This window comes from Syngnathus leptorhynchus, chromosome 10, assembly GCF_054491065.1.
Source record: "Syngnathus leptorhynchus isolate UIUO chromosome 10, UIUO_Slep, whole genome shotgun sequence".
Taxonomy (NCBI): Eukaryota; Metazoa; Chordata; class Actinopteri; order Syngnathiformes; family Syngnathidae; genus Syngnathus; species Syngnathus leptorhynchus.
In genome coordinates this window covers 9423079-9449932 of record NC_141204.1, presented here as the reverse complement: position 1 = coordinate 9449932, position 26854 = coordinate 9423079, and the positions used below count along the sequence as shown (strand labels likewise).

The window sequence follows — 26854 nt, the reverse complement described above, 5'->3', positions numbered from 1 at the left end:
AAAAACACATGATGAAAGGTGTGAAAGGAGCATGAGGTGTTGGATGAGTCAAGTGAGGACATTGGCGGTAAATCCTAAGGGCTTGTTGTTCTATTTATGCCTTCATTTTTTCCAATTTGTATATTAAAGGGGCTATTGTGTACTGTATTTTCTAACATAATAAAAACATTGACAAACAACTTACCTGTGCAACCTGTCTTCTAATAGCTCAATGTACTTGACGGCATTGTCTTTCAGCTGGCTTTCTACGTAGAGAGAACATAGGAAGAAAATAACACATTAAAGTCAATTGACATAATTTGCTGCAAAACAATGACAGGGTATCTTGATAACAAAACCTTTGTCCTGAAGTCCATTCTGGATCACCACAGTTGGTGAGGCTATTGTTTGAGAGTGAAAAACAAGATTGACTGTCTCTCTTTGTCTCAAGACCAACACATACAGTACTTGAGAAAATAAGGACACAAACTTGAAATGGCTACAGAGAACAATAACCTTTTTTTCAGTCTACATGTCCTCATATCACACCAGTCTTTCTGCAGGGCTTCAAACGGGACGGCGAGTGCGTGTTGCTTTCCGTAGCCCCCTGCCAGCTTTGAGCTGTGCCCGAGGACGTAGACACGGGTTGGCTGAGCGTTAGTTAAGGAATTAGGAGAAAGGGGGAGGCGAACTGAGCGTCGTTAATGAGCTCATGTATGAAACGTGAAAATGTGCCCCCCTGCGGCAGCGCATCTTGAGACACAATGGGAGGCATTTATATATCAAATTGCTCCTTCATTCAAGTTTATGGATATGTTTTGGAAGAGTAGGAGGATCACCCAGAGTCACCCACACAATCGGGAGAAAATGCAAACTCCACACAGAAGGGCTTGAGCAGAATTCAAATCCAGGACCTCTTGAGTTCAACAGTGAAGCACATGTGCTACCCACTAACACACTGTGCTGCCCTAATTTAACCACGTGGTGGAAATTCCCCATGTACTAATTCTACTATCAGAATGAGCTGAAGGTCACGTAGCAGTGTTTCTATTTAGATCTCACCGAAAGGCGACAAGAAACCTAATTGGTGTTCTGAAGGATACTGTAGTTTGACATGCAATTTGTATTATTGTCTCGAAGGTGGTTATTAGACTGTGTCAGCTCCGGGATGAGACAGGCGACGGGCAGACACAGCAAGGAGAAAGGCTGAGTAACACACACATACAAACACACTTTTACACACACTTCTGTGCAAACACAAAGTAGATAGTCTGGCTATTCCCGGACGCTGCATGTGCATGGAGAGGGAAAGATCTCGCGTGAGACAAATCTCTTCATCTCATATGGTGTATGTAGACAAGGCAGCTCACGTCCGACCTCTTTAATTGCCGCGTGGTATCATATCCTGCCTGAATGACTCCCACGTCAACTTTCATCCATGCATTCATTCATTTATTAAGTAGCATGCAAATAGATAGCCACTGAATTATACATTGGGGCAATCTTTAAGCCAGACTTTGGATCGATGATGGAATGTGCAAATGAGAGATGACAAAGTAGGCGATGGCTTGAACAAGAGCAAGAGCCAGATTTAGATGTACTATATTGCAAGGAGAAGAACAAGACACAAGAAATGAAGATAGGTGATGCAGACATAAGTGTATTGTCTTCATATGTCCTCATTCACGAATCCTGTTATATGCTGAGAGGAGTCAGCGCGCCATCTTGTCGCCATGCCAACCGCCAGCAAAACTAATGAACCTTTGTGGGCATTACAGATGAAAGAAAGCTAATAGAATAGGGGAAGCAGGCATCAAGCGGTAAAACCTACCCCTGTGCGAAATGAACCCAAGCAATGGGTGATATTACCACTTCCTGTAAGTCTGCGGGAGGCCATGTCATTTGGCAGACCATGTGAATGAAATCAGTACTAAAAAGCCATCGAAGATGAGAGGAACTACTGTCGTAGTCCGTGATATATGAGGCCAAGCTCAGCCTCCCATTGTGACAGTGATCTCAGCAGGTGCTCAAAACACTCATTTCAGATCCCAAAGACTGGCTCCAAAAAGCCAACCAATCACAATAAATACACAACTAGTCATGACACATTCCTTAATGTTCCAAATGATACTTTTGCTTCGATCGGGTTCAACATAATTTTTTTTTCTTGGCGTGGCTCACTAAGAAATAATTACACAACGTTTAAAGTTGATGAAGAAGATTATAATGTATCGTATTTATAGAGACAAAGCAAAACGAGCAGATTTATCACACGACGACACACAAAGTAAACAATGGGATTATATGAGCATTGGAAGAGCGATGTAATTGAAAATGAATAAGACAGTAATTTCCTGACTGCCTCGTAACAATACCTAACATCTGTGGGGGCTTCCGTGTTGTCTAACAAATTAGAGGCGTCTCTGTGCTAATGCAGCGCCAATGATATGCATGTTATAAAAGCCTGTGCATAATAAGACAGAAGAGCAATTGTGTGTCTTTGTAACCGAGCTGAAGGCATTGGCTGCGATAAATGTGTTCAAGCTCAGCCCCAGTTGCTTGAGAGCACAGCGCTGCAGGTAATATGAACACGCTCTGCATTATGCACACACTCACAATGCACAGTGTGGATTTATCTGAATGAAGCAGTAGCACTGGTAGTGAAGGAAGGCTGGTTGCTATAGCGCATACTCAATAACCCATGATATTGTCCAGCTTTGGGAGCACAAAGCATAGCAATACCCAGACAACAGCTGGCACAGAAAACACATTGTGGAATGATGCATGAATACGTACAAAAAACCCAAAAGGAGGCATGTCGGTGTATGGACACGTGCAGGATTGGAGGCAGTTTGAATTATAAATGCTGCGTGGGACATTTTGTAACTACTCCATCAAGGACGATTTTTATTGAGTAAAAAGTCTCAGGTGAAGAGTTTGGTTGTCATTCTTGACAGCGGCAAAATTTCAAATTCACATCAATAACATCATACAGTCCACATGCTTCCTTCCTCGCAATATAAATCGGCTTCACTCATACTTCCCCCATTCCACGCTTTGTTCGCAAGAATCACAACCCACTTTCCCCGATCGATGACTGCAATTTTATTTTTGTTGGTCTCTACAAACGGTGAACTGGTCCAGAATTCAGCTGCTCAAGTCAGTACAAGAAGCATATTACTTCAGCAGCTACACTGGCTATCGGTTCAATTTGGAATACACTTCAACATGGCCACTTTCAGAGCCATCCATAACATCTTCACACAATACCACACCACCACGTCTCACATACTTTGATCTCACACACACAAACAAAATCTCCACCTCATTGTCCAAGCTTGCTCACTTCATCACAACCCTCTTCGGGAACTCATTTGACCGTTGCAACACGGACTCTGATTTTCCTTTTCAATTACTCCTTCAAGTGTTTGTTTTTTTCGCATTGATGTTCTTGTGTTTTCAATTTGTTTTTACCCTAACATTACAGTTTGATAGTGTGGAGTCCTTATGTGCTCTGAAAGGGACCTTTAAATAAAATGAACTGTTTATTTTTTGCTCTGGCAGATTATTAAATGATCGTTTTTAATGGGTGTTGACAGTGATGCACTCCTAATACCTAGAATGAAAAGATTTTGAGTCTGTGTGCAAAGTTGGCTTCTTTTTTTCTGTTGTTGCTCCTTTTGCATCACAATAGCAGCACTTTTAAGGTTTACCATAACATCTATGTTAATTTTTCATTAGCCCATTTCTTAATTAAAACAGCCCATTTTTCATCGAAGGTGCAAACGTTTTTTTTTTTGTGTCATTTCTCAACGAATACTGCATTGATGAATCTTAATGATGAAATCCAAACATAAGCAAGAAATAAGTATCAAGAGTACAAAATGGTGCTGATTAAAATTAGAATTGTTCAGAGATGATGAAGCACTACTCAGTGCTATTGTTGTTGAAGACAAGTAACTGATTTCGCTAGACCTCAGTGTGAGTTGATCTTACAGTTCGCTTTAACTGACAGAATAAAGAACACGTTGCACCAAAATGACTAATGCTCTGAGTTCATGAGTAGAGGGGAAAAAAAAAAAATCCCCTTAGAATAAGCCTGAGGGTATGAGTGTGTTCACACCTCTGTTGATGAACTGACAAAAGAACAATGGACCAAAGACAACGTGACCACATGCAATAAAATTTTATATAACTCAAGCTTGTGACAAAGGGAAAATTCAATATACAAGCCAGAAGGACATAATTCTATCATCAACTGTCCATGAGTATAATTAACTTGCTCACTATGGAGTGTCATTTGAAGAGAAGACATTGATTGACACTTTGGATTTATTTCAAGTGATTCCCATGGGTACTTTCAAGCTAACGTGTTATTATACACAATGGAAAGTCCCTTCCCAATCACAGGAAGAAGGAATAATGCCAAAAAGAACTTCAGAAACAAAAAGCAGGAAACACTCTCCCGGGTCCACTTAACCACTTTAGCACTCTCAATCATACCGAGCCTTTTTGGGAGAAGTGCTGTCATACCTTCCACCAAGTTCTCAATAGAAGCACGCTAAAAGTGGCAGGGTAATGAATAAATCATATACGTATGCCCTGGGCATTACTATCAGCACTCCATTAAGAGGAAAATTGCATTTGTGTAATAACTCTGAGGCAGTATTTGGATGTGCACTTCCATTGCTAGATACAAAAAAAAAAAATGACTGGCCAGAGTCCAAAAATGAAATCTACGTCAAAGTAGAATGAAGGAGACTTGGATTGATGTGTTAAGAAAGAATAGCTGGTTATGAGTGAGCAGAAGAAAGGGAATTTATTATGTGTGACAATATTAAACAATGGGAGCATATTGTTTATGTCGACATCAAAATAAACTCAAATTGACGCCAGTCTTACGCCGAAGAACACCTCATGAATACTGAGATTTGTATTAAATAAGCATTGCCAGAGATAAGCAGAAGTCACAGTCAGCGCTTTCACATCTCATTGTCTACACTCCTGGGGGTCATTTACCCTTTTTGGCCGGTCTTTCAATTATTTATTTGCAAATTTAGCATCACTCGAAATCCCTCTTAAGGGACAAAATTACACTCTCTGATGGGAGTGAAACCTTTGGATATAATGGATTTCATATTCATCAACACTCAAAGCCAATGGCAATTAAGGACATGATGGCTCCAAAATCCAAAAGCCCCACACTGAGTCTCAGCCACTCATCATATAAAATCGATCCATAAGTACATTTATCTTGACCGTGTTGTATTTTAAGGCACTATGGTGCTTTTCAAAGGATGTACATCCATTTTTATTCTGATGAGATGTTTCTAGTGTTGTAGGACTACAATACAAACAGTAAATGGACTTGAGGCGGACAAAAGCCACAAAGCTCGTCCGTTGACTTAGCAATTTATTTTTTCCCCTTTCACTTGATGGATGCTTTTGATTGACTTAAAAATGGAATAAAAATGATAATAATACCGTTAATCCATCACCCATGTCTGCCTGTGCACCAATCAAAATTTCCAAATATAGTAATCCCCTGACATGCCCAACCCCCCCATCCTTATACCCTAAACAGAGAGTATTGATACCTGAAGGTGAAGAAATCATTTCTGTCTTTTCTCAAAACTTTTGCCACGACACCCATATTTGGGATGTTTCTAGTTCTTTAGGAGTGTACTCATCGAAGTAAACATCTCAAGGGCCACCTTGACTTTCAAGTCAAAAAATCATTTCCAACCCTTTCCAGCCAAGGACGAAATATGCTGTTTGTATACTATCAGAATTCCAGCACGCGTATGCCGGATCCGTATTACCAAGTTGGCTGACAGTTTAATGAGCCCCTAGCTTGGTGTCAGCAACACATTGAAAAATTGCTGCTGCTGCTGCTGCTGCCATATTGTGTGTGCCCACTTGAGCATTTGAGCAAGGCAAAAAACCAATCATTAGCTCGCCATAGTGACGTGTTATCCACCTGATTCCCATTCCTTTGTCTAGCCTGAGCAGCCTACTTGTCTTCTTTGTGTGGCCCTCAGCGCTTCCATGTACATACTGACTCACAACATGTATTTAAGATACAGCGGTATGATGTCTCGATTGTTAGGGATGTCAAATATTGGTCTCCTAATCCATGTGGGCGTGATTGTCTTCGAGAAGGTAAAATTCGTACATCTCAATTGCCACCAGTTGTCACTACTGTAATGACTAAATATAATTAAAATGAATGGATATGTTAAGAAGGACCAAACAAAAAGAAGCTCCGAACAATCAAAGTGTGCCCCCTAGTGACAAAAGATCACACATTCAAGAGGAGGAAATGGCTCAACGCTAATGAACGGGCTGTAGTTACTAATGATCACAAGAGAAGGAATTAGGAGGCTGATTGAACACGTCGGGGGTTACGGCAATAGCGTACTTGCACTGTTGTCTCGTCACTTTCCCCATCCCCCCTTCCTCATGTGCCTCACACGGTGAAATGACCTTTACCGAGATCTGCCTGTGAGTGATGGATTGGAGGAACACTGCAGGCGGTGCTATCAAAACGCATTTCCAAGAGGCCAAACCCTTTAGTTAGCATTCCCAAAAAGGCAAAGGCTTGTTTTAAGCAGCATTCAGATCTCCTGTAGCGCTAATACGTCACAGCGGCAGCGTGTGACTCGAAGGTAATTGGCTAGTTCACACACACTCTAAAAGTGTATTCCCTCGTTGACACTCCACCTCTTTCTTAACAGCTGCCAGTACTGATGCAAACTCATTTGATGTTGAGTCCCCAAAGACAGATGGTAGTTTTTCTGTTCCTTTGCGAGAAAAGTCACCATTCATTGATGTCCTAGAGTCCCGGCGTGAAGCAACATAAGAGAGGACCTCTCTTAAAAGAATCATTCACTTATTCATATTTAAAGAGGTGCTAAAGGGAGGCGGCTATTAAAGATGAAACCAACGTTCAGTGTTTATTTTAACAAACATTTAATTAGTATTACCAGCCCTCCATTCATTCTTCAATCCATGCAGTCTTCCTTCTAAATATGAGTGGTCATGGGTTAAATACAAATTTCATTGGCTTAAAAAAAAATGCTGATTGAGCCAAAGAAAGGAAGCAAAGCCAATAAATATTTTGTCATCAAATTGGGACAAACCTGGGATACCCTGCTAATAACAATATTGTTGATGACATTATAGCAATCTGAATGGATTTTTGGTAATTGCTTGAAGGCAATAACACCAACATGACATCATTGGCCAGAATTGCTTTTCTGTGTTTATGATTTTGAATTTAGTCCGACTGGAGAAATCACCTTCTCAGCATTTGCACAATTAGTTTGATTTTTATCATGGTATGTTCTAAACCTTTCACTTCACAGACTGGACTTTGTGTCAAACTATGCAAATCATCAGCTGGAGGTTATTAAAGTTTGCCATAGCCTCGTTGACCTTTCAATGTCTTCTACAATAATGAAACTTGCTCGATTATTGTTTCCTCCAGTTATTTCCTCTTCCTCCTTGGGGACAAAAGTCTATAATGTAAGTGCAGACAGACTCACCATGCTGCACCTCCCGGTGCTCCAACTCCTGTCTGAGCTGCTGCCGCTGCTCCTTCATCCTGGCTAGCTCTTGGCTGCTACCTGAGCTGAGACTGTGCAGCCGCTTGGCCAGAGCATCCAGTCGCTCTTGCTCCTGGTACACCGTCTTCATCTCAGCCTTCAGCTCCTTGGCACTACTGAAGTCGTTCCCTGCAGCGGTACGCCACAGAACCGCATTATTGCCGACACCTCTCATTAATGAGTGACTTTTACATTCATGGTGTAATTAAATGAAGCTAATGGAGCTTGTATAAGTACAGTGAAACCTTTAAGGTTGAGCACATTCCAGGACACTGGTCATACTCTGATGAGTTTGGATTTCGAAGATATTTTTCCCACGGGAAATAATGGAAATACGATGAATTGGTTCTAGGGTCAAAGTATTGCCATCGTAAAAGCTTTATTAACCGTGCAGGAAAGTAACACATAAGAAGGACCATTTAAATTAACACGTAACATGCAATGAACGTGGAGAAAGACTTTATAGCTGCTGAGGTGAGCGCAGCTAATTTGCCAGCATATATTTCGTTCTTTTATTATTATTATTGTTGACAAAATTGCCCATAGGTATAAGCATGAATGATTGCTCGTGTATATGTGCCCTGAGACAGTTGTCCATCTCTCGCCCAAAGTCAGCTGGGTTTGGCTAAACACAAGATGTCTTGCGTTATGCTATAATGAATGGTTATTTTGTGCAATCTCAAAGGTATATTTTTAGATTCGAGATTTTTGTAGGGTTCGGATGTAGAGCTTCCACTGTAAATTATAAGATCATGACAATAGAGGAAGGGCGGAGTCACCTGAGATGGCGGCCAGTTTGGCTTCCTGCAAAGCTAAGAGCTGAGTTTCAGTCTCACTGACTTTCCTCCTGAGGCTGCTGCCCAGCTTCTGACTCATGACCACCTCGAGAATGAAAAGAGCAAGAAAGGGGAGGGGGTGTGAGGTTAGTCACCAAAAAAAAAAAAAAAAAAAAGCACATGAATCCCAGAGGATGCACGGTTCATTTCCAGTTCTGTCCCAATGTTCTTTTCCAACTCATTCTTACGAGACGATTGGTTTGGATTCTTCTTTGGATACACGACAGAGCCTGATGTTTTACATGTATCTAACCTTTAGGAAGACAAAGACTTCTCCGCCTTTCATGTGGATGTGTGTAAATGTGAAATCTCCATAAAAGATGCCGTAGTAATGTCAGAGAGGAGAGAGGCATTGAATGTCACGGGAGACGTGATACCTCAGCTCTTGCAAGCTGATGGTTACAGATAAAAACCTGTCTGGCCTCCATCAGCCCTTTAAACTTCTGTTTTTGTACAGAGTAGAGTACACAGCCAGATACAATCCCCACGACAAATCTCTCATCTTTTTTGGAGCTACATTCATGGCTCAAAGGGACATGGAGCAGGATTGCCCTTCATGTTTCTTTCTTGAACCTGACACAGTTTTGCGCTTGGCTTTGAAAATGTTGTCAAATGGATTGGTTTTTTTGAAGCAGAGCATCTCCAAGGGAGGTTTCTTCACACAGAAATATAGAAATCTGTCAGGCTTGTATAATTCGAACTAAAGTTGGAATTGGAAGCCGCTTCCGACATAAAAGGTATTTATGTAACGAGTGATTTTAATTTCAAGATGAATTTGAAAGCGAACGACACTTTTAGTGAACTTTTTAATGAATCATTCGTTAACATCTGGTGAAGAAAAAAAAATCATTTTAAGTCAAGAAAGTACCATAGTGGTGAAAGTCTTTGCTGGCAAACTTTTAAAAACATCTTCTGATGGGCTTTTGGAGCACCACCAACCATTTATTACTGACAAGAAATTGTCTTTATTGCCCTCCCCAGATTTTGTACTGCTCAAAAACTGCTTCTGGCCTTTTTCACTTTCAAGAGATCAGTCAGTGGAAAATGCAAGCCGGTGCGAAGCTTGCAATGTGAAATTGCATCATACTGGCCTGATCGCCATTAAGAAGGACTCGTCTTGGTATTCATGACAGGATATAGACAATGTAGCACTTAAGAGAAATGACTAGGTTAACAATGGAAGTAAAAAAAAAAACTTTGGTCAGTCACAAAAACAGTTATGCAAGACTTTTTCTCACTACTGCCATACTTTCGGGAAATCTCTGATCTGCGGTCACCCCGTCTCGTAAATAAATAAATAGTAAAGGGAGAGGTGCTATTGCTGCTAAATGTCAGCTCACTATTTTGGAACAAAGTACATCTCCTTATCCAGTGAGTTAAATCAGCATGCTGAAATTATTTATACATGAATGCAATGCATTCGTCAACCCTTCAAAATTAGAACCTTCATTGAGGCGTGACTTATGACGACCATGACCATTTTGAACCGCACTAATAATAGATTTGTTAGTAATGGGGCAATTGCAATTTATAATTTAATAAATGGCATTGCAATGGAGTCTCGTGCTTTGCTCCCACGAGCACATAGGTAGACCGGGCAACGGACACAGGTGAACTTTATATATAACCTTTTGGTCACGGAAAGTATGCCATCTGGATACAATGCATTTTTAATAGGATACAAAACAAACTATTTTCCGCTGATTCTTGCCCTTCCGCAAGAACTGTGGCGAGTTCACTGCTTCATCAAATAGGAATAACCACATGAATACAAACACTGACATTTAGCATGCAGATGTATCAAGCTGCAGCGGATGCACGGCACATCCTTTCAATTTCATCATGCCACTTATTGAAATTCATACACAATCACTCATTTCCCCCCCACCAAAATAGTGCCTTACTTTTGCAGTAGCTTCCTTGATGGATAGATTCAATGCCTGCTCCTGTTCCTGAAGTCTACAAAAGGAAATAAAAAAAAATGTTGTACAAAATCAAACAATTTCCTTTTTTTTTTTTTGCATCATTTTGTGGAACATCTTATCTGAAGGTTGAATAAAATGTCAAGATGGCTGGTGACATTCAAAACTTTCTTGACATAATAATAAAAATAAAAGTTTTTTCAGTGATCTCTCTAGAGTCTAGACACCGAAGATAACTTTTAAACAAAACGTTTTGTGAGCATGCATAACACTTTAGTGACTCATTCTTTCAAGTTCTAGGCTGACAAACATGTTTTATTGACTTATTGAATAAATGTGTGAACTTATTTCAACAAATGATGTCATTGGCGTGTAAACATGAACATAGGACCAACTAGTGAGGTTTTTATTTTTTTGGGTTATACATATATTGTAGCCGTCAAAACACAGCATCCTTTTAACAAATTTGGTAAATGTTTCTCAACCATCAGTCTCATTTTTGCTGTAGCAAGATGAGATCTTTTACCAAGCGAGAAAAAAAAATACATGATTGACATGACCTGGTCTTTTTTGCTATAAATGCAAAACGGCATCACAATCATCCTGCTGACCCAAATCACAGTACACCGAGATTTGCGGCTGAATGCCCAATCTGAGGTCGAAATTTCAATCAGTTTGGAGAATAAATGCATTCCGGCTGAGGTGAGAATATGCCAGATATCAAATTATGGTAGGTCACGCCACCGGGAAGGTGATAAGTACAATTTACATGTCTTCCAAACAAGTGGCAAGACTGAGCGGCATCCCAGAGTGCTCTCCTGTGAGCTATTACCATTAGAGATGCAAAGTAATCATTTGCATCTGAGAAAAAACATTAACATGCAGAGCACTTTTTTGCAGGTGTGACAGAGGAGAAGTTCCCTGTGATGTAAAAAATATTGTCACTACACATTCTGTAACAAACACTTCATTTAGTACACTATGCCAACATGCAAATGTAATACCAAGCGTGTCAGTAAAGTTCCAGGATTGGTGTCACATAAGATGTATTTTGAAATCCAAACTGCTATTTTTTTTTTCTCTCTTTGATGAAACCCCCCCTGGAGCTTTCTCAGCTTTCTTTGTTATGGTCTAGCATAACAATGTTCTCATGCATGAATTGACAGATGCAAAGGCATTTTGAGCAGGCGTCATGGTGAAATAGCTCAAGTTGTCCAAGTACAACTCTCGCCACTTCTCGCTTGTTGAACGAAGCAAGCGGCGTCGCTCTTTGAAGATGTGCCAATTCATCATAGTAGTTCACATTGAAGGAGAAAAGTCACGGTTTATAGTCTGGCTTTAAAATGTACCTTTTGTGACCCCTGTCCTGGAACTTTTCTGACACACCTCATGTATTGTGCAGAAGTACCAACACTAACACTTTCTGAACTAAACTCCAGTGTAAACCATTTCAACCTACATGTGCAACACAACACATGAAAATATTGTCTGATGCAATGAACATGTATGGCCTGCTGTGCTGTCATCGTGGCTGACAGTTCTCTAGCACCTTCATCGGGTAGCTGACGGTACTGCAGGAATTTTTGCAACTGAGTGGTGAGGGAAACCAATTCCATATTCGACTGAATTTCTGTTCTTAAGCATTGTTCAAACATTCACATGTGCAATGTTCCACATCTCTAACGTAGTCAAACATTTAGATTTCATCACCTGAGCATGGAGGGAGGAGGAGAGACGGAGATCTGGATGCGGTTCTCAGACATCACGAGATCGTGAAGCGTTCGGCTCAAGTCTCTGAGCTGGGCCGAGGTGCAGCTCCTCAGCACGGAGCCCTCCAGTTCCTCAGCCTCCATTTGCTGCTCCTCTTGCTGGATCTGCTGGTCCAGACATCTACTGCGATCCTTTAGCTCTGCCAATTTCTGCTGCAGTTCCTTGATTTCCGCCTGCATTGCATTTTTTTTTTTTTACATTTATAGCATCTGACATGCAAATTGCATAAAATCTGAAATTACCTCTACTAATTGTTTCTCTTGGGTGAGACGATCTCGACGGCGCACTGAGTCTGACGGCTCTCCTGCATCGTATTCTGCTCCCAACCTGGTCGACAATACAAACCAAGAGAGTGATCGGTGTCTGAGTAGGCCCCCGTTTTTCCTCAATCTCCAAGTAACTCGGGGTCACCTAAAAGCAGGATGACCTCGATACACATTTAGCATTAGCGTGACATGTAGTTATTTCAAAACAGCCTCTCTTGAGAGATAAGAGAAACGCGTAACTATTGTGTTTGACCTTTAAGGTACTTTTCAGGATGTATGCAGCAGAGGCCCTGCTAGATTTCCTTCCTGTCACAAGAATTATGTTGCACAACTCTCTTTCACTGCCTGTTTTAAGAACATCCTTTTGAACGGGATGAATAAAAACAAGGTACATTTTGGACTATTTTTATTCAAAACCAGTGAGTGTGGTTTGTTGTCATAAACAACTGAACAGGTGATTATCAAGGTCACAAAACCATCCAAGCTTGTGCTTGAAACATTTTTTTTACAATAAAATGGTATGCACATATGAGGGAAGTGTTAAGTAATTAATTTTGAACAAATATGTATAAATAGTTTTATTTCTACATCCATGCATTTGCTTCGTTGGTTAAATAACTTGAAATAAATTTAAAATTCCCATGGAAAATGTCTGTAGAATGTCCTGAAACATACTGAAAAATGTCTGCCACAATTACAATTCCATGAAGTAGTGACTGATAAGTGTGATTCTGCCTGCACATAGCGACTTACCCTTGTGTGACTGACCTGTGCTGACCACTGTCTGTCCTGTAGAGGGCGCTCTGCACCACCTCTCTGAGTCTCTGAAGAAACAGAGCCACACTCTGCTGTCTGGATGGTAAACCCAGTTTCAGAGCTTCTCGCTCCTTGCACAGTTCCTCCAACTTTTTCCCAAATCGCTCAGCTGAAAAGACACACATATGACCAATCTTGAACAATGCATTCCTGCACACTGTCGCATTGAGCAATCAAAACAATCCACCCAATTGCAATACCACTTAATCAATCCACCCAATTGCAATACCACTTAATCAATCAATCAATACAATAATCAATGACTTGTCCAAAAAAAGAAAACAGGACCTATTGAACTTTGGTGCGGGGAAACACAGGGTGTGTGCTACACTGAGATTATTATTATTATTATTATTATTATTATTATTATTATTATTAATATTATTATTATTTATCTCAAAGCACTGCAAATAGTAACAATCTGGCCTCAAATTTGAGCACAGCACTGTATGTCCTGTGCAGCGTAATGACTTCAAACTGGTTTTAAAGGCATCCAAATCACTTTCCTCTAATCCGTATTGTTAATAGGTAAAACCAGGTACTTTGTGAGTCACAAAGGTATCTATCTGCAGGCTGCCAAGAGCAGATGTTGGTGAAGCTATTTCAGTCATGTGGGCCGAGAAATAGGTCACAAATTAGCCCGTTCCTCCGTGCGTCTCTTAACTCTCCATGCTCCATAACTTGATTAAACAAGGCCTTCAGAGTACAATTGAATCATGTTAGATTTGTGGACCCACTGGCCATGTCTTATGACAAAAACTGACCTAATGCACCACGAGGAGGCCTCTTAATACACACCACTGCACTAATTCAGTTTATAAATGTCATCTCGGTCTATTTCTGTGAGTCAATATAGTCTGTTTTAGGTTCAATGTGTTTTAACTCTTTTGAGAACCAGACACATTATGTTCTCACATTCTTTTTGTAATTATATCAAGAAATCCCCATCCTTTCTTCCTCATCTTTGATAACCACTTTTAAATATTTGGATACAGCGTGAACAGGATGTTCAGTCTGGATATTATTTATCGCTTTAAGCCAGAACATGTTTTTTTTTTCTCAGTGTTCTGACCTCCTTTTAGTAAATCTAATTAGAACTCACAATTACAGCATGAAGAACAAATTGTGCACATCAATATAAAGATAAATATGAACAAGGTATTGTTTCTTTACAAAACCTTGCTCCTGCACCAGTTTGCCTTACAGGCTTCCCTAAGCATTGACTGACAAGTTCACCTGCGTCGTAGTCATCGTCCACAATGGCTTTTTGTTGCAATCTCTGGAGCTTTAACATCATGGACTCGATCTGGGGACAAAAAATCAAGAAGCAGAATAAAATTACCAAGCGGTCTCACGGGCAATGCCCTTTGAACATTTCGCGAAGGGCCAAAAAGTTTGAAAAGGATAATGACCGGCAGATCATAGTGACATAATGAGAGCTGTCTTCAGTCATTTAGTCATTCGACATTAATGTAATATTCGAGAGAGTTGAAAGCATTACATTTTATTTTATTGTCATTATTTTATTGTTATTTTATATTTAGTTATATTTTTAATATGATACATCTCTTCACATATTCACAGAATTGTATTCCATTTTCATTATTTTATTTTTATTTTATTGATTTTATATTTGGTTATATTTTTAATATGATACATAAAATAGTTATTGCTAATAAGTCAAAATCCTATTTTCGGAAATATAACTGTTTATAGAGTTTTTGTTTTAAGCATATACAGGGCTGAGTGGGAAGATCTTGCATTATACACATTCATTCCTACTATTAACTACAAACTTCAATAAGAATGTATCTTTAACCACCTTAGTGTGCGTCCGGTTGTTTTGGAGACAGTCTTGCAGCACGTGATCATACTTCTTCACCAAATTGTCCCAGCCTTGGTCCGATGCAGGTGTGTTGCTCTCGTATCCCGACGTAACTGAAGATGCAGAAGCGGTATCCGAGTCAAGTGACAGAGAAGAGGTGATTTCTGAATCCAGACATTGGAAGTCACTATTGGGCAGGTAAGAAGACACCTCCCTGCTGCCCCACGTACGTTCCCCCCAAAATCGTCCACCTAATGCGAGTGTCTCCTTTTCTTCGTGGCTGCTTGGGACAGAGTTCGATGTGACCTGGGTGGATGGTTTTGACTCAGGTTGATCAAACAACGACAATGCTGGTTTGAATTCAGAGACGTTAGGCACTTCTGTGGCTTTAGCTTCTGGGTCATGTGTTGGTGTTGCGGGGGCAGAGAGAGTCCTAAGAGACTGTTGAATAAAACTGAAGCTGGAATTGAAAGACTCTTCCTGGGTAGTTGAATGGGGAAGTATTGGACTTTGGGTTAACGTGAGTTCACTGTTTGGTTGACTGAGGCCACAGTCATCGTTGGAGGGAGGAGTGACGTCATGGGAGGATTTGTCAGGTTGCGCAATTTTCATAGGGGACATTTTGACAGCAGATGATTGACTCATCCCTTTAGTTTGACGTCCACTTTTGCCATTCCTTATGCAAATTGCTTCATCTTCTCTGTCCTCATCCTCCACGTCTTCTGGATCATCGCTGGTGCTTGTTGGTCTGGATTGCTCCCCTCTCATGTAACCAGGCCTCCGGTGGAGCTTCTTACGGCCGACGCTGCCAGCTGTCCCTGAGGATCTGCCACCTGTCGATACACAGATTAACCATTAAGCTGGACAACACGGTCAAAAGGAAGATAACGAGCAGCTCAGAGAAAACATCCAGGACACGCTATGCCAGGAAGATTACTTAAGAATGTGAATTCACATCATTGTTAAAACCTAAAGGGGATTTTATGCTCATTGATGGGGCCCTGAACTTCAGTCAAGCTTCATGTTTGAAAATAACACACAGCCAGATGTGTGAGAGTTCCCAGGGTTCTGGTCCAGCTGTTGGGAAATACCAAAAATATACAGTCATCTTAAACTAAACCACGCCCACCCAGAGAGCTGGGGCTTTCAATGTGGGATTATTTAAAGCAATACCACAACAGAAGAAAGCTTCTCACACTCTTTGGCTTCTGTGGAGAACACAGAACAATACGTGGACAGGACTAAGTAAGGCACACCTCTTAAGTTGTTGAGTCATTACGCATGGCTTGGTTCTTAGTGGTTATTTTTTTGTTTATGCAAGGTAAAGTAAGGGATAAGTCAGGAGTGTCAAATTTGTTTTTTTCGCGGGCCGCATTGTAGTCATAGCTTCTTTCAGAGGGCCATTATGACTGTCAACCCAAATAAATGTATGAGCACCTCATTATCTACAGTAAAAGCTACAAAACAAACTGGCAAATAACTCGTTTTCAAATCAGATGAGTAAAAACTGGTTAAATATTTAAAAGAATATATATTAAAAGTGAAGACAATTTGCAATTCTAGTAATGACACACGAATTTGATTCACAATTTGTCTTCGCGGGCCACATAAAATGATGTGGCGGGCCGCATCTGGCCCCCGGGCCTTGAGTTTGACACCTGTGGTATAAGTGGATGCGTCTGGCGTGGAAGAATTTTCAATGACCCAGATGTCATTCACATGATACACTTTTGGGGTAGAACTCGAACAGAGATTTTTACCTATCAGGGACCTCTAAATCAAGATACACTATTGAAGATCACTCGGAATTCTAAAAGTTTGTATATTAAATACATTCAGACAATGTATTATTTGGGATATATGCATGTAAATTGTTCATATTTAAAATAGCATTTTTTTCTCATACATCTCCTTGGGAACGTCATGATCCTGTGGCCCTCATTAGGACTGATGGAGCCCTGATGGTGTTTCTCACCTTCCATTTAGGTTGGTTTGTGTAAGCCATGGCCTTGATGATGAATAGTGATTTGTCCTGACACCTGCTCCACATGATTATACATGTCATGTGTAGGATTCAGCGACAAACACAATCTTAAATGGCGAGAATCAACGGGCTCTTTGTGTGCAGCTGCACTGCTCGCTTTTATTTCAGACTTCTCTACCCGGTGCCCACTCACACACATTCTATAGACATGGCAGACGTTTGTGTTGAATACAGAGGAGGCATTCTGTCATTGCAAAATCTCTGATTGCAATCTCAACTATAATGTATTTCTACAGCGGAATATATGGCATTTATATTATGCACAATGACTGAAACGAAAATGCAAATGACTACGATCATTTATAGAACAACCATGATGTCACTGCTCAACCATGCCCATGTGACTTTTGGAAGCACGGGCAAGAGGAAGCAGCACTTAGGGGAGAGTTGGGATATCACACTGAAATAGGAGCACAAGTAAAAGCCTTTGCTTCCATTGTCCTCTCAGTCCAGTGGGACCTCAAACGAAAGCTCAGGTTACAGCGTCTTTGTAAACGTGACCACTGTTCTAGAATCATTTACACAATTCCATACTTTGTTCTCAGGTACAACTAGCCACCATCTGTCGTGTTATTATATACATCGCTGTTTGTAGTCAAGGAAAAAGTAGCCTGTGGAAGAAAAAGGGAAGGGCTTTTTCACCGCCGCAACATAGCAATACTTCGATTACACAAAGAAGGTTCTTCCCAGTAAAGGGAAGGAAATGCCTCAGGCATATTGTGTGTTGTACTTCTTTGCTAAAGCCTTTCCGAGGTATGACATTCCCTGTTTCCTGCCAGGATTTGAGCTAAAATAGTCTACGAGGAATCCCGATGGAAAAGTGAAAAAGGAAGACACACGTCACAAGTGACTTTCACATTAGTGATTCTAGGCTCGGAAAAAAAAAATGGGACCAAAATACTCGTTAATCACTGTATTTCAGACAAATGGGGCCTGGTTATTTACCTTTGGAGATAAAAGAGGCCAACTTTGCAGGCCTCAAGTTAAACACTACGTCCCATTGGTTGTTGAAAGTGCTTTAACTAAAGAGAGAAGGAATGCAGAGGCTCTCGTAAAAACATAGTCGTTTAAGGAACAAGCTCAGCAAGACAAACATCAGCAAATCAGCAAATCCACATGTCAGCAGGCTCCTGAGAAGCAGTGTGCCTCCGCAGATGTGCAACACCACACCACTTGTGACCCCCATACTGTCCAACACTATTGTAGCGTGTGATGAGGCTTCAAAATCAGTTCCCCACTTTCTGTATGGTCACATGAGGATTGCAATTGATCTGGTTTTAAGTAGTAGGCAGACAAAGCACACAAATACACAAACGAACATGTTTTCTATTTGTTTTCATCTTGTACTTGAATGTTCACATGCCATTCTCACGGCTATAGGGAAAAGTTTAGTTTAACAATAAAATAATAAAATAAAGTGATTTGATCACATTATATTGGATGACTAAATTTAACTTATGTTAATAAAGGAGTTAAATATTTCAGTTGGAAGTGACTGAAATTGTTGAATGGATACAATCTTTTAAAAGTCAAGGTCAAGTCCATATAAGCATGGCATTGCACAATTTAATATACAATAATAATGGTCCACATTTGTTTCTTTTTTTTTTAATTTAATAAACTTTTATGAGTTATTTTTTTGTGCTGATTATAATCAGCCCTTGTTTTTTCTCTAGAACATTGGGTTTTTAATAATAATAATAATAACAATAATAATAATAATAATAATAATAATAATAATAATAATAATAATAATAACATATGTGACATAGCTAGATATTTATCAATATTTATTAATTAAGGTTTAGGCTCAGCAACAGGAAGATTTTATACATATACCTAGCTATACCTAACAACGCATGGTGAAATCCATATTGCCCAAAGCAGGTCAAAATTCAAAAAAATGATGTATTCAAGAAAAAAAAGACTTTTTTTTTATCAGTGTCTAAAATACATTGATAGACGCATCCATCTCTGATTAAAACGTGCTGTTGACCAGTCTGATGTAATTTAGTTTTATATATTTACCTAATGTTCACTTTGGTTTTTTTGTTCTTGTTATAAGTGAGAACAATTTGCACCGTTGCCAAAGATTTCAGCAAGAAATATGGGACGAAGTAATGAATGCACTTTTTTTGTTTTTGCTTTATATGGGCCGTATAAATTGATGTGGCAGGTCGAATCAGGCCCCAGACCTTGAGATGACACCTGTGAGCCAACCACTGAGTCTCTCCATATGGAACATCCATCATGCTTGTCTTGTCCTCAAGCCTATCTCAAACCACTTGTGGCAATAAATGGCACACCCTGGACTGGCGCCCAGTCAATCGCAGAAAAATATCCATTCACAATCAAATTCACATACATATATGGACGACTCAATTTAGCATCATGCATGTTTTTTAACGTTGGTGGAAAATGGCAAAACACACGCGCGCGCGCGCACACGATATTCCAACCACGAACCTCAGAATTACGGGTCACATGGACAAACCACTAGTCCACTATGCCACTCCTTACTGTATTTTAGCCTACTTTAAACATATTGTCATAATATATTATCCAAATTAAAAATAGAGATTTTTTTTTTTACCTTCCATACGTCCTTGGCTGTGGCGATGCAAAGAGTTGCCGTGGCATTTCAGGCCCAACAATCCAGCAAACATGTCTCCATGAAGAAAAGGACGAAGAAGCTGATGTTCCAACGATGTGACGTTCAGCAACTAAGCGATGACACGGAGCATGACTGAGCTCACTTCCGCTGTGGAAAAGTCAAGAGACTTCTTTGTTTAAAAACTTACAGTACAACTAAGTAAAGCAACTTTTTTAACGCTTCAAGTTGGTCCTTGGTAAACATTTCTGCAATCTGAGAGTTTGGTGAGTTTTTCTGACGCAAACGAGTCCTCCGGTTGCGTGTGAGCAGCAATCAGTACAAAAAATAAAATAAAAGATCTAATAAAGAATGGCAATGAAATATCCGACACGGGATAGACACATAACGAATTGGACGAGTTTTGGCTGATTGTCGATCATCCGGATCATTGCTCAGTCGATGGGCGAGCGGTCCGTTAGTCAATGCCCTGTGTCGTGTTGGAGCTCCTACGCGGTGAGGAATTTGACTCCAGCCTCCTTCAGACCGCCTCAATTCCCCAGTAAGCATCCTATGAATGTTTCGAGACACACCACGACATTTCACGCCGCCGCTCTTTGCACACGCGTAATAACATTATGCATGTAATATTTTGAATTTCAAATTATTGCGAGGGATCGTTAAGTGCATTCACATAAGTAAATATCATTTCTTACTAATACCATATAAAGGTAATTTGAGAGTGAGGAGATCTGTCATTTGTCTCCACTGCTTTGAAATGAGCCAGATGAGGTGGCTTGGGCATCTGTATGGTTTGGATGCCACCTGATGAGTTCCGGGTCCTGAGGATGACCCACTCCACGATGGATCATTTATGTCTCCCAGTTAGCCTTGGGAATTCTCCAGTAGACCTGCACGCCGTGGCCACACTGTGGATAAAGAGAAGATGTGTCCCAGGCCCAATCAAATGCACCGCCTTGCATGGAGCCAGATCACCTGCTTTGGAGATTAGAAGCACTTAATGTCCTTTGGCAAGCAAAGGAGCTAACTGCTTATTTAGAGGACACCTCATGACCTGAGAGGTTATCAAGTTCAAGTACTCCAAACAGAAGACATCACAACATTAACTAATACCCATATCAGAAAAAAAAAATGACATATATGCTGTATGGATAGACCTGCTATTGAAATGTAACCCTAACGATTTATTAGAGGAAAAATAATTTGTTAGAGAAAAACAATTTCTTGGTTTTGATTTATGATAATGCAATTTTGATTCTGAGAGTAAACGCAAAGTTTTGAAACAACTCTATTTACTTGATATATCTGCTAGACTGCTAGTGAGAGTTGTGTGTGCCTTATTCTCTCTCATGCAGAATTTACACGCGAAATGAGTAAAATAATTGTTTTACAGGAACACAAAGTACTGATATTTACCAGCAGATGGCAGACTTAACCTTTTATTCACGCCACCAACTACGCACAACCGACAACAGAGCGAAATCACACATGCACAACTGGATAAAACCAAATCGCCAATCAACACAAATCTTAATTTATACTCAGTTCTTCCTGAACTTCTGCAAGTTTTTAAACAAATGCACAAAAGTAAAGATCTCCAAACGTGCTACTCTGACTCATAGAGTCACAGCTGTATGCACAAGAGTGATACGTGTCTCGTGAGTAATGAGATAAGGATGAGGGTGGGGGGGAGGCCAAAATACAGGGGTTGCTTGACGTATGTATGTGCGTACGTGTACATCAGGTGGCTGCCAGAGAATGGGCCTGAACAAAGGTCACATGCTCTACCTTAGATTATCTGTGTGTGATATGGGAAGGGGAGGGCTGAGACTGAAATAAAATAAACACACACGTTATCAAAGAAGCCTCAAGTCTTGAAAGCATGACAAAGTTTCTGCAGAACTTTCATCCATATAAAACATCTGCAGTAGTCAGATCTACAGAGGAAAAAAAAAAACATTATTATTGCAACAATAGTTTATTGTAGTATGAAAAAGTAAACCATGTTGTTAAACATATGAAAGGCAATTACGATAAGGATGTAAAGGACTTTTTTTTAGACCACAGCTTCTTCAGAGTCCATGTGAGCATTTCGGCTGGAGAAGACATCGGCCAGCATATGTTTGGGGATCTCAGAACCGCGGACTCGCAGGGTGTAACAGGCGTCCTCCACTTTACCGAGACTCTGACGCAGAGTGTGCAGCTTCTTGGACACCTCATAAGGGCCCGTGTTTCCGATGTAGGAGAAACCGTCATGGATCTGGCGCAGGAACTGGCTGAGCTGGAAGGGCGTGTCGATGTCACCGTTGCCCACGCTACTGATGCACAGGCGCATCAACTCTCCCGTCAGGTCGGCCACTCCCAGCAGGTAGTCTGCCGGCATCACCTGGAAAGTCGTGACCCGAGGTTCCGATGACAGCGTGTCGGCTGAGCCCTGAGGGAGCACAAGGGAGTTACTAACTAAAGTAAATAACCAATATTCAGCACTTTTGACTGTTTTCACACTAATAATGTAAGCTTGCATTAACAGCAGCCATAAACAGCAACCAAGTCAACATTGATGGTTTCGACACCCGTTAGCATGGGCTAACTCACGATGACAGTGAACGGAGAACGAATGCTATACATGGCAGAGTAGAGATTGTTTTTATAATCTGTACTGTAAACAGGATTTGTTTCCCAACTGTGTGGACCGCTTCCAAACAATACCAGCATCTGATAGGTCACAGTAATGTCCATGAATTTCTGTACATCACACTTTTCCCTCTATGGCAAATGAAAGTATGAAACTAAGATATTGTAAAAGCTTGTAACTTTGCTCATGTCACATGAAGTTTGGGGGAAACTTTCAGTTATTATAGTGTATATACAAACATAGGCAAACAAGCAATCCTCCTTTGCACTTTGTACTTTGCGGCAGTCATAATAAAGCTATATGTTCCACACCCAGTTAGATTTGCATTTGTAAAAGATTAGAAAATAGCTTTTACCACGCACAGTTCTACTTTTTCTTCCCACAATAAGCTACACGTTACAAGAGAATACAAAAACTGCTAACCGTAACGTGGGAACAAAAAGAAAAAAAGAAAGTGAAACATAGAACCCAAAATACTGGTAGCTAGTGCAATGACAAAATATATAGGTTGAAAAACAAAATCCACAATCCTGTTCGGCGGTTGATTGCCTTTAACTTTGAGGTTGCATCATAGTCATTACATCACGTTTATGGCATGATGAGGGTCCATGCTTCAGCGCATCTGAATACTAAAGTTCTGATGCCGCAACTGGTTAAAAGTAAAAGGGGAAAAATGTTTTTACATTTTCACATTCTACAGTCCAAACATCATGGCAATTTAAGAATGAGTCATAAACTGACCTATACCCAATATTTAGGCAAGAACAAGTAGGATGTAAATGGCATGCATGGTCATACATTTAAATGTACAACATTTCAAACTTAAAAATCTACCTCATCTCCTTTCATGAACACAAGACTGGCGTTGATCTCCTCCAGACTGATGAGGCTGCGATGACGGATGTAGTGTTGGAAGGAGGCGGCCTCCACATATTCCTGGATTCCTGAAAGCACAAAACCCACATTAAAATAAATCCCTCACACTGAGCAAAGCAGCCGAGACACTTTACAAGTATGAAATATGGAGCTTCTGGGATTTCAGGATCGATCTCTAAGGGTTCAACCATCAAACAGGATGTGGTCAGAAGGAAGTGACCTCTGAGGTTAGTGTCACAGAATGCCATCACCAGGTTGCAACAGAGATAAACTGGAAGAGTCACAGAAAGGCATAAAAACGGATGTCCTTGGTAGGATTATACTGTCCAGTACTACATTTTAGACTCGTCCATAAATTTCACCCGGAAGCCGATTTTCCCAAACTGTGACCATATGCAATTTTGTCATACAGACGTTTAAAAAAAAAAAAGAAGAAAAAAATAGGGCAGAATGCATATCTAGCCGAGTGTGCGTAAACACTAGAGGCTATCTGCGGCGTATAGATCAGATGCAGATAGTGATTCAAACCTGTTTCCTGCAACAGTCTTTTGATTTGAACAACAGTAGCCATTTTTTTGTGGCAGGCTGAGATGACCCCTCATTTGTTTTCTGGCCCTGTGTAAACAACAATCAAATAATCACAGGACGGAAGACTTTGTGTCTGAAGTTTACTTTTGGAGCGGCAATTGAACTTCAAAAGGGCCTGCTATCTCGCTGAGGCTAACCACGGAAAGCTACGCGCGGCTGTGCTTCGTCTTTACTCTTGCTTTCGCTGGGTGGCAGACAGACTCGCAGATATTTGTTGTCTTTGTTTTGACATTTTGCAGATTCCGTATACGGGGATAATTCATGTAGAGGTCCTTGTTTACATGGAGTAAAGTTTTGCCAGTTTAATGGGGGGGGGGGGGGGGGGGGGCAAGAAAATATAACAGTATTTTTTTTCCAAACATATTTCCTGCTATGCACTTTATTAATTAATGTTTTGACTTGCATTGTCCATATACATTTATTTTAGGCACAACCATTAACATATGGGCTGGTTTTTCATCAGCGTTACTTAGCATTTCCTAACCAGATGATAAAAATGCTATTTTAATTATAGTAAAATATGTGCAAAATATGTGCTCTTAATATAGGTCTTTTTTTATCATTTCATTTTCAATGGATGTATAAAAGATCTATTACTCAAGAACAAAGCTCTTGCAGCAACCATAGCATTCAAAAGGGGTGAACTAATTTTACTATGCTGCGCTACAGTGCTTTATTTTTAATTGCCGCAGTGGTTCATACTGGAAATTCCCTTCCACTTGGTTATGAAAATCTTCCGTTTGAGATTTTATCAGAGTGAAACCGTTGAACCTGTTATCAGCAGCAATTAGGTTCAGATTTTGCTCTCAATATCATTAATGGCCTTTCTGTGACAAAATAAGTGAAGCCAGTACATAAGCCTGGAGATTCCTTGTGTAGATTAGCTGCAAAGCCTTTACTGTGAGCTCTAATAAAGATGATCAAATTTGAGAGAGGAAAAGAGTCTAATTGGCGAGAACTGCCACCGGTCACGTCGCAGAGGATGCCGCATTGATTCAAGAATGGGTACAATCTGAAAATGACTTCCCTCCAATCCTAGCGAGCTAGATAACAGCTCACCATCACATGAGTTTGTCTCCAAACTTTGCAGACATTTTGGCTAGGCTTACAGGAACGGATAGTGATGCAAGAAGAGGGAAAAACACCGTTATCAGAGGGTGTTCCTGTTAATGCAGGCCTACACCAAGGTCGTGTTCTCACACAAACATTTCACCATCAATTTAAAGCACAGGAGGAGATACTGGCATGCACAACACTTTACAAAAGCTCGCCTAAGGTGTCTTGGTTAGTTATTTAAAATTAGTTCATTCCGTTGATCCAAAAACTCACCTGCGGTAAACGCTCTGTGAAACTGATAGATGTCTTCTCCTCGAAGCTCTTCTGCAATCTGACCGATTTTCTCCCTCACACCACACAGTTTCCCATCTGCCTCATTCAAAATGGGCTCTGCATCTGGAACACTTCCAAACCAAAAGAAAAAGAAACCTAGAGCACAGTTGGAGTAGAACTTCTGCAGTTCATCTCAGAAGTAAACATTGGGCCTTGTGTATGACTGTTTTGTTTCTACTCTATTTCCACGTGAACAATGAAGTGAGAAGGAGATGGTAAAGGAAATCCTACGTGATAAAAAAAAAAAACTCAAATCTTACCAATCTAAATGTGTTTCTGTTGATAAAAATACAAAAACACTATGTGTCAGATTTGAAATAAAACAATAATTATTCTTAATTCATGAATACTGATTGCATAATTATACTTTTAATTTAACATACTCATCGTGTTAGTGTATACCTTGTCACTCTGTGTAAAAGAAAAATGGTCCTCTTGCTCTCAATGGTGACATCTCGACTGAGCTTGACAAGACGCTCGTATTTGTCGTGCTTGGTGTCAAGTTCCATCTGGAAGACTTTAAACAAAATGTGTGTAAATTAATAGTTGAGAAATGATAATATCCAAACAGTTGAGAAATGGCATTCCCAAAGAGGATGCAATGTACCTTTGAAGGCTGCAGTGACTGGTGAAGACAAATTGGCACTTGTCTCACACTGCTGAGCCACATTTCCATTTTTTTGTGGATGTCCTTCACCTGCAGAAAATAAAGACATAAAGCTTTTTTTTCTTTTTTTACAGCGATCTAATCAAATAAGCACCCAACATGATGCATAGTTCTGCAAATTACATAATCTAGCTTTAGTTCACTCCAAAACAAAAATGCCCGTGACATATTAAGACATTGTAATATAGTACTTAGTTAAAGCAATGCACAAGTATATCTGTGCCATCAGAGTTTAAATGAGAAATTCTAACAAAAAGGGACAATTTTCTTAAACCGAATGGAAAATAACAACCAGTCGGATTCATAAACAAACATGGCTGTTAACGTAGAACCGCGAAGCTACATGTGCATCTGACGATTTCAGACCAATATAACCCGAGTTATGATTAGTCGCAAAGTTTGAACTTACCTCCTCGCTTATTCATACCTTCAACGTTACCCTAAAGTACAACTGAAGCAAAATTTAGATTGTTTTTGGCGACTGCTTGAAACGTGCTCTCAATAAGCACGCAGCTTCGCTTGATGAAGCTTACTAAAATAGTTCGTCAAGCGAAGTGGATCAGGTTGTCTTTAAAAGACAGAATTACCTGCGCATTTAAAAGAAGGTACGATAAATGTGCAGTGATTCCACGCGAAATAATTTCTAGTTATGTAGATTTCTTTTCAGGCAGTCGGGCTGTAACGTCATCGTGGGTCTTCGTGATGTTTTCTGCGTAACAGGAAATACAGGAAGCGGTGCATTATGGAATATGTAGTCTTTTAGAAAGGTATGCAGAATAGGGCCTTCGGTGAGAGCAACTCATTCAAAACAAAAAGTCTGCTTTGCGAATAAAGGTTTTCCTGTGTGCTCCCTAGGAGAACGAACTTTTAATGTAGATGCCTGTAAATTGTTTGTTCAACTATTTTTTACTTGTTTTAAAGGGGCGGGGGTTACTAAGAAATCATCAACCTTCTCGCTTGTGTATTTGAATGGGAAATATACGAATTCTGCTATTTATTGTAATGATGGAATCATTGAAATTA

At 40.2% G+C, this 26854-nt stretch overlaps 2 protein-coding genes across 6 annotated transcripts in view; both read right to left on the bottom strand.

Annotated features, from left to right (window-relative positions):
- disc1 (DISC1 scaffold protein) overlaps positions 1-20156 on the bottom strand; it is a 34171-nt gene extending 14015 nt beyond the window's left edge. For 2 of the 3 annotated variants that reach the window (XM_085922634.1, XM_085922636.1), the window contains exons 1-10: positions 19659-20156; positions 15019-15854; positions 14433-14502; positions 13134-13305; positions 12357-12441; positions 12055-12287; positions 10327-10381; positions 8366-8468; positions 7527-7715; positions 185-245 (exon numbers count right to left, since the gene is read on the bottom strand). In XM_085922634.1, coding sequence (XP_085778760.1) covers positions 185-245; positions 7527-7715; positions 8366-8468; positions 10327-10381; positions 12055-12287; positions 12357-12441; positions 13134-13305; positions 14433-14502; positions 15019-15854; positions 19659-19731 — 1877 coding nt within the window. In that variant the 5' untranslated portion in view covers positions 19732-20156. The remainder of the gene's footprint in view (positions 1-184; positions 246-7526; positions 7716-8365; positions 8469-10326; positions 10382-12054; positions 12288-12356; positions 12442-13133; positions 13306-14432; positions 14503-15018; positions 15855-19658) is intronic. The other variant, XM_085922637.1, reaches the window with a different exon arrangement.
- Positions 20157-21092: 936 nt separating this feature from the next.
- Positions 21093-26545, bottom strand: tsnax (translin-associated factor X). 3 transcript variants are annotated; one of them, XM_085922886.1, is made up of 7 exons: positions 26241-26545; positions 25772-25861; positions 25567-25681; positions 25105-25235; positions 23146-23255; positions 21709-22110; positions 21093-21613 (listed from the first exon to the last, which is right to left on the bottom strand). In XM_085922886.1, the coding sequence occupies exons 1-6, from the start codon at positions 26254-26256 to the stop codon at positions 21733-21735; spliced, it is 840 nt and encodes a 279-aa protein (XP_085779012.1). In that variant the 5' UTR covers positions 26257-26545; the 3' UTR covers positions 21093-21613; positions 21709-21732. The 3 variants fall into 3 exon arrangements, with proteins under 3 accessions (XP_085779012.1, XP_085779011.1, XP_085779013.1); XM_085922885.1 differs by having other exon boundaries at positions 21093-22110; XM_085922887.1 differs by having other exon boundaries at positions 21093-22110; positions 26419-26545.
- Positions 26546-26854: the final 309 nt, after the last annotated feature.

Coding starts and splice junctions, on each gene's coding strand:
- tsnax (XM_085922885.1), bottom strand. Junction 23,256..25,104: donor TCACAGAGCGTTTACCGCAG/GTGAGTTTTTGG, acceptor TTGTGCTTTCAG/GAATCCAGGAATATGTGGAG. Junction 22,111..23,145: donor TGTTCATGAAAGGAGATGAG/GTAGATTTTTAA, acceptor GTGCTCCCTCAG/GGCTCAGCCGACACGCTGTC.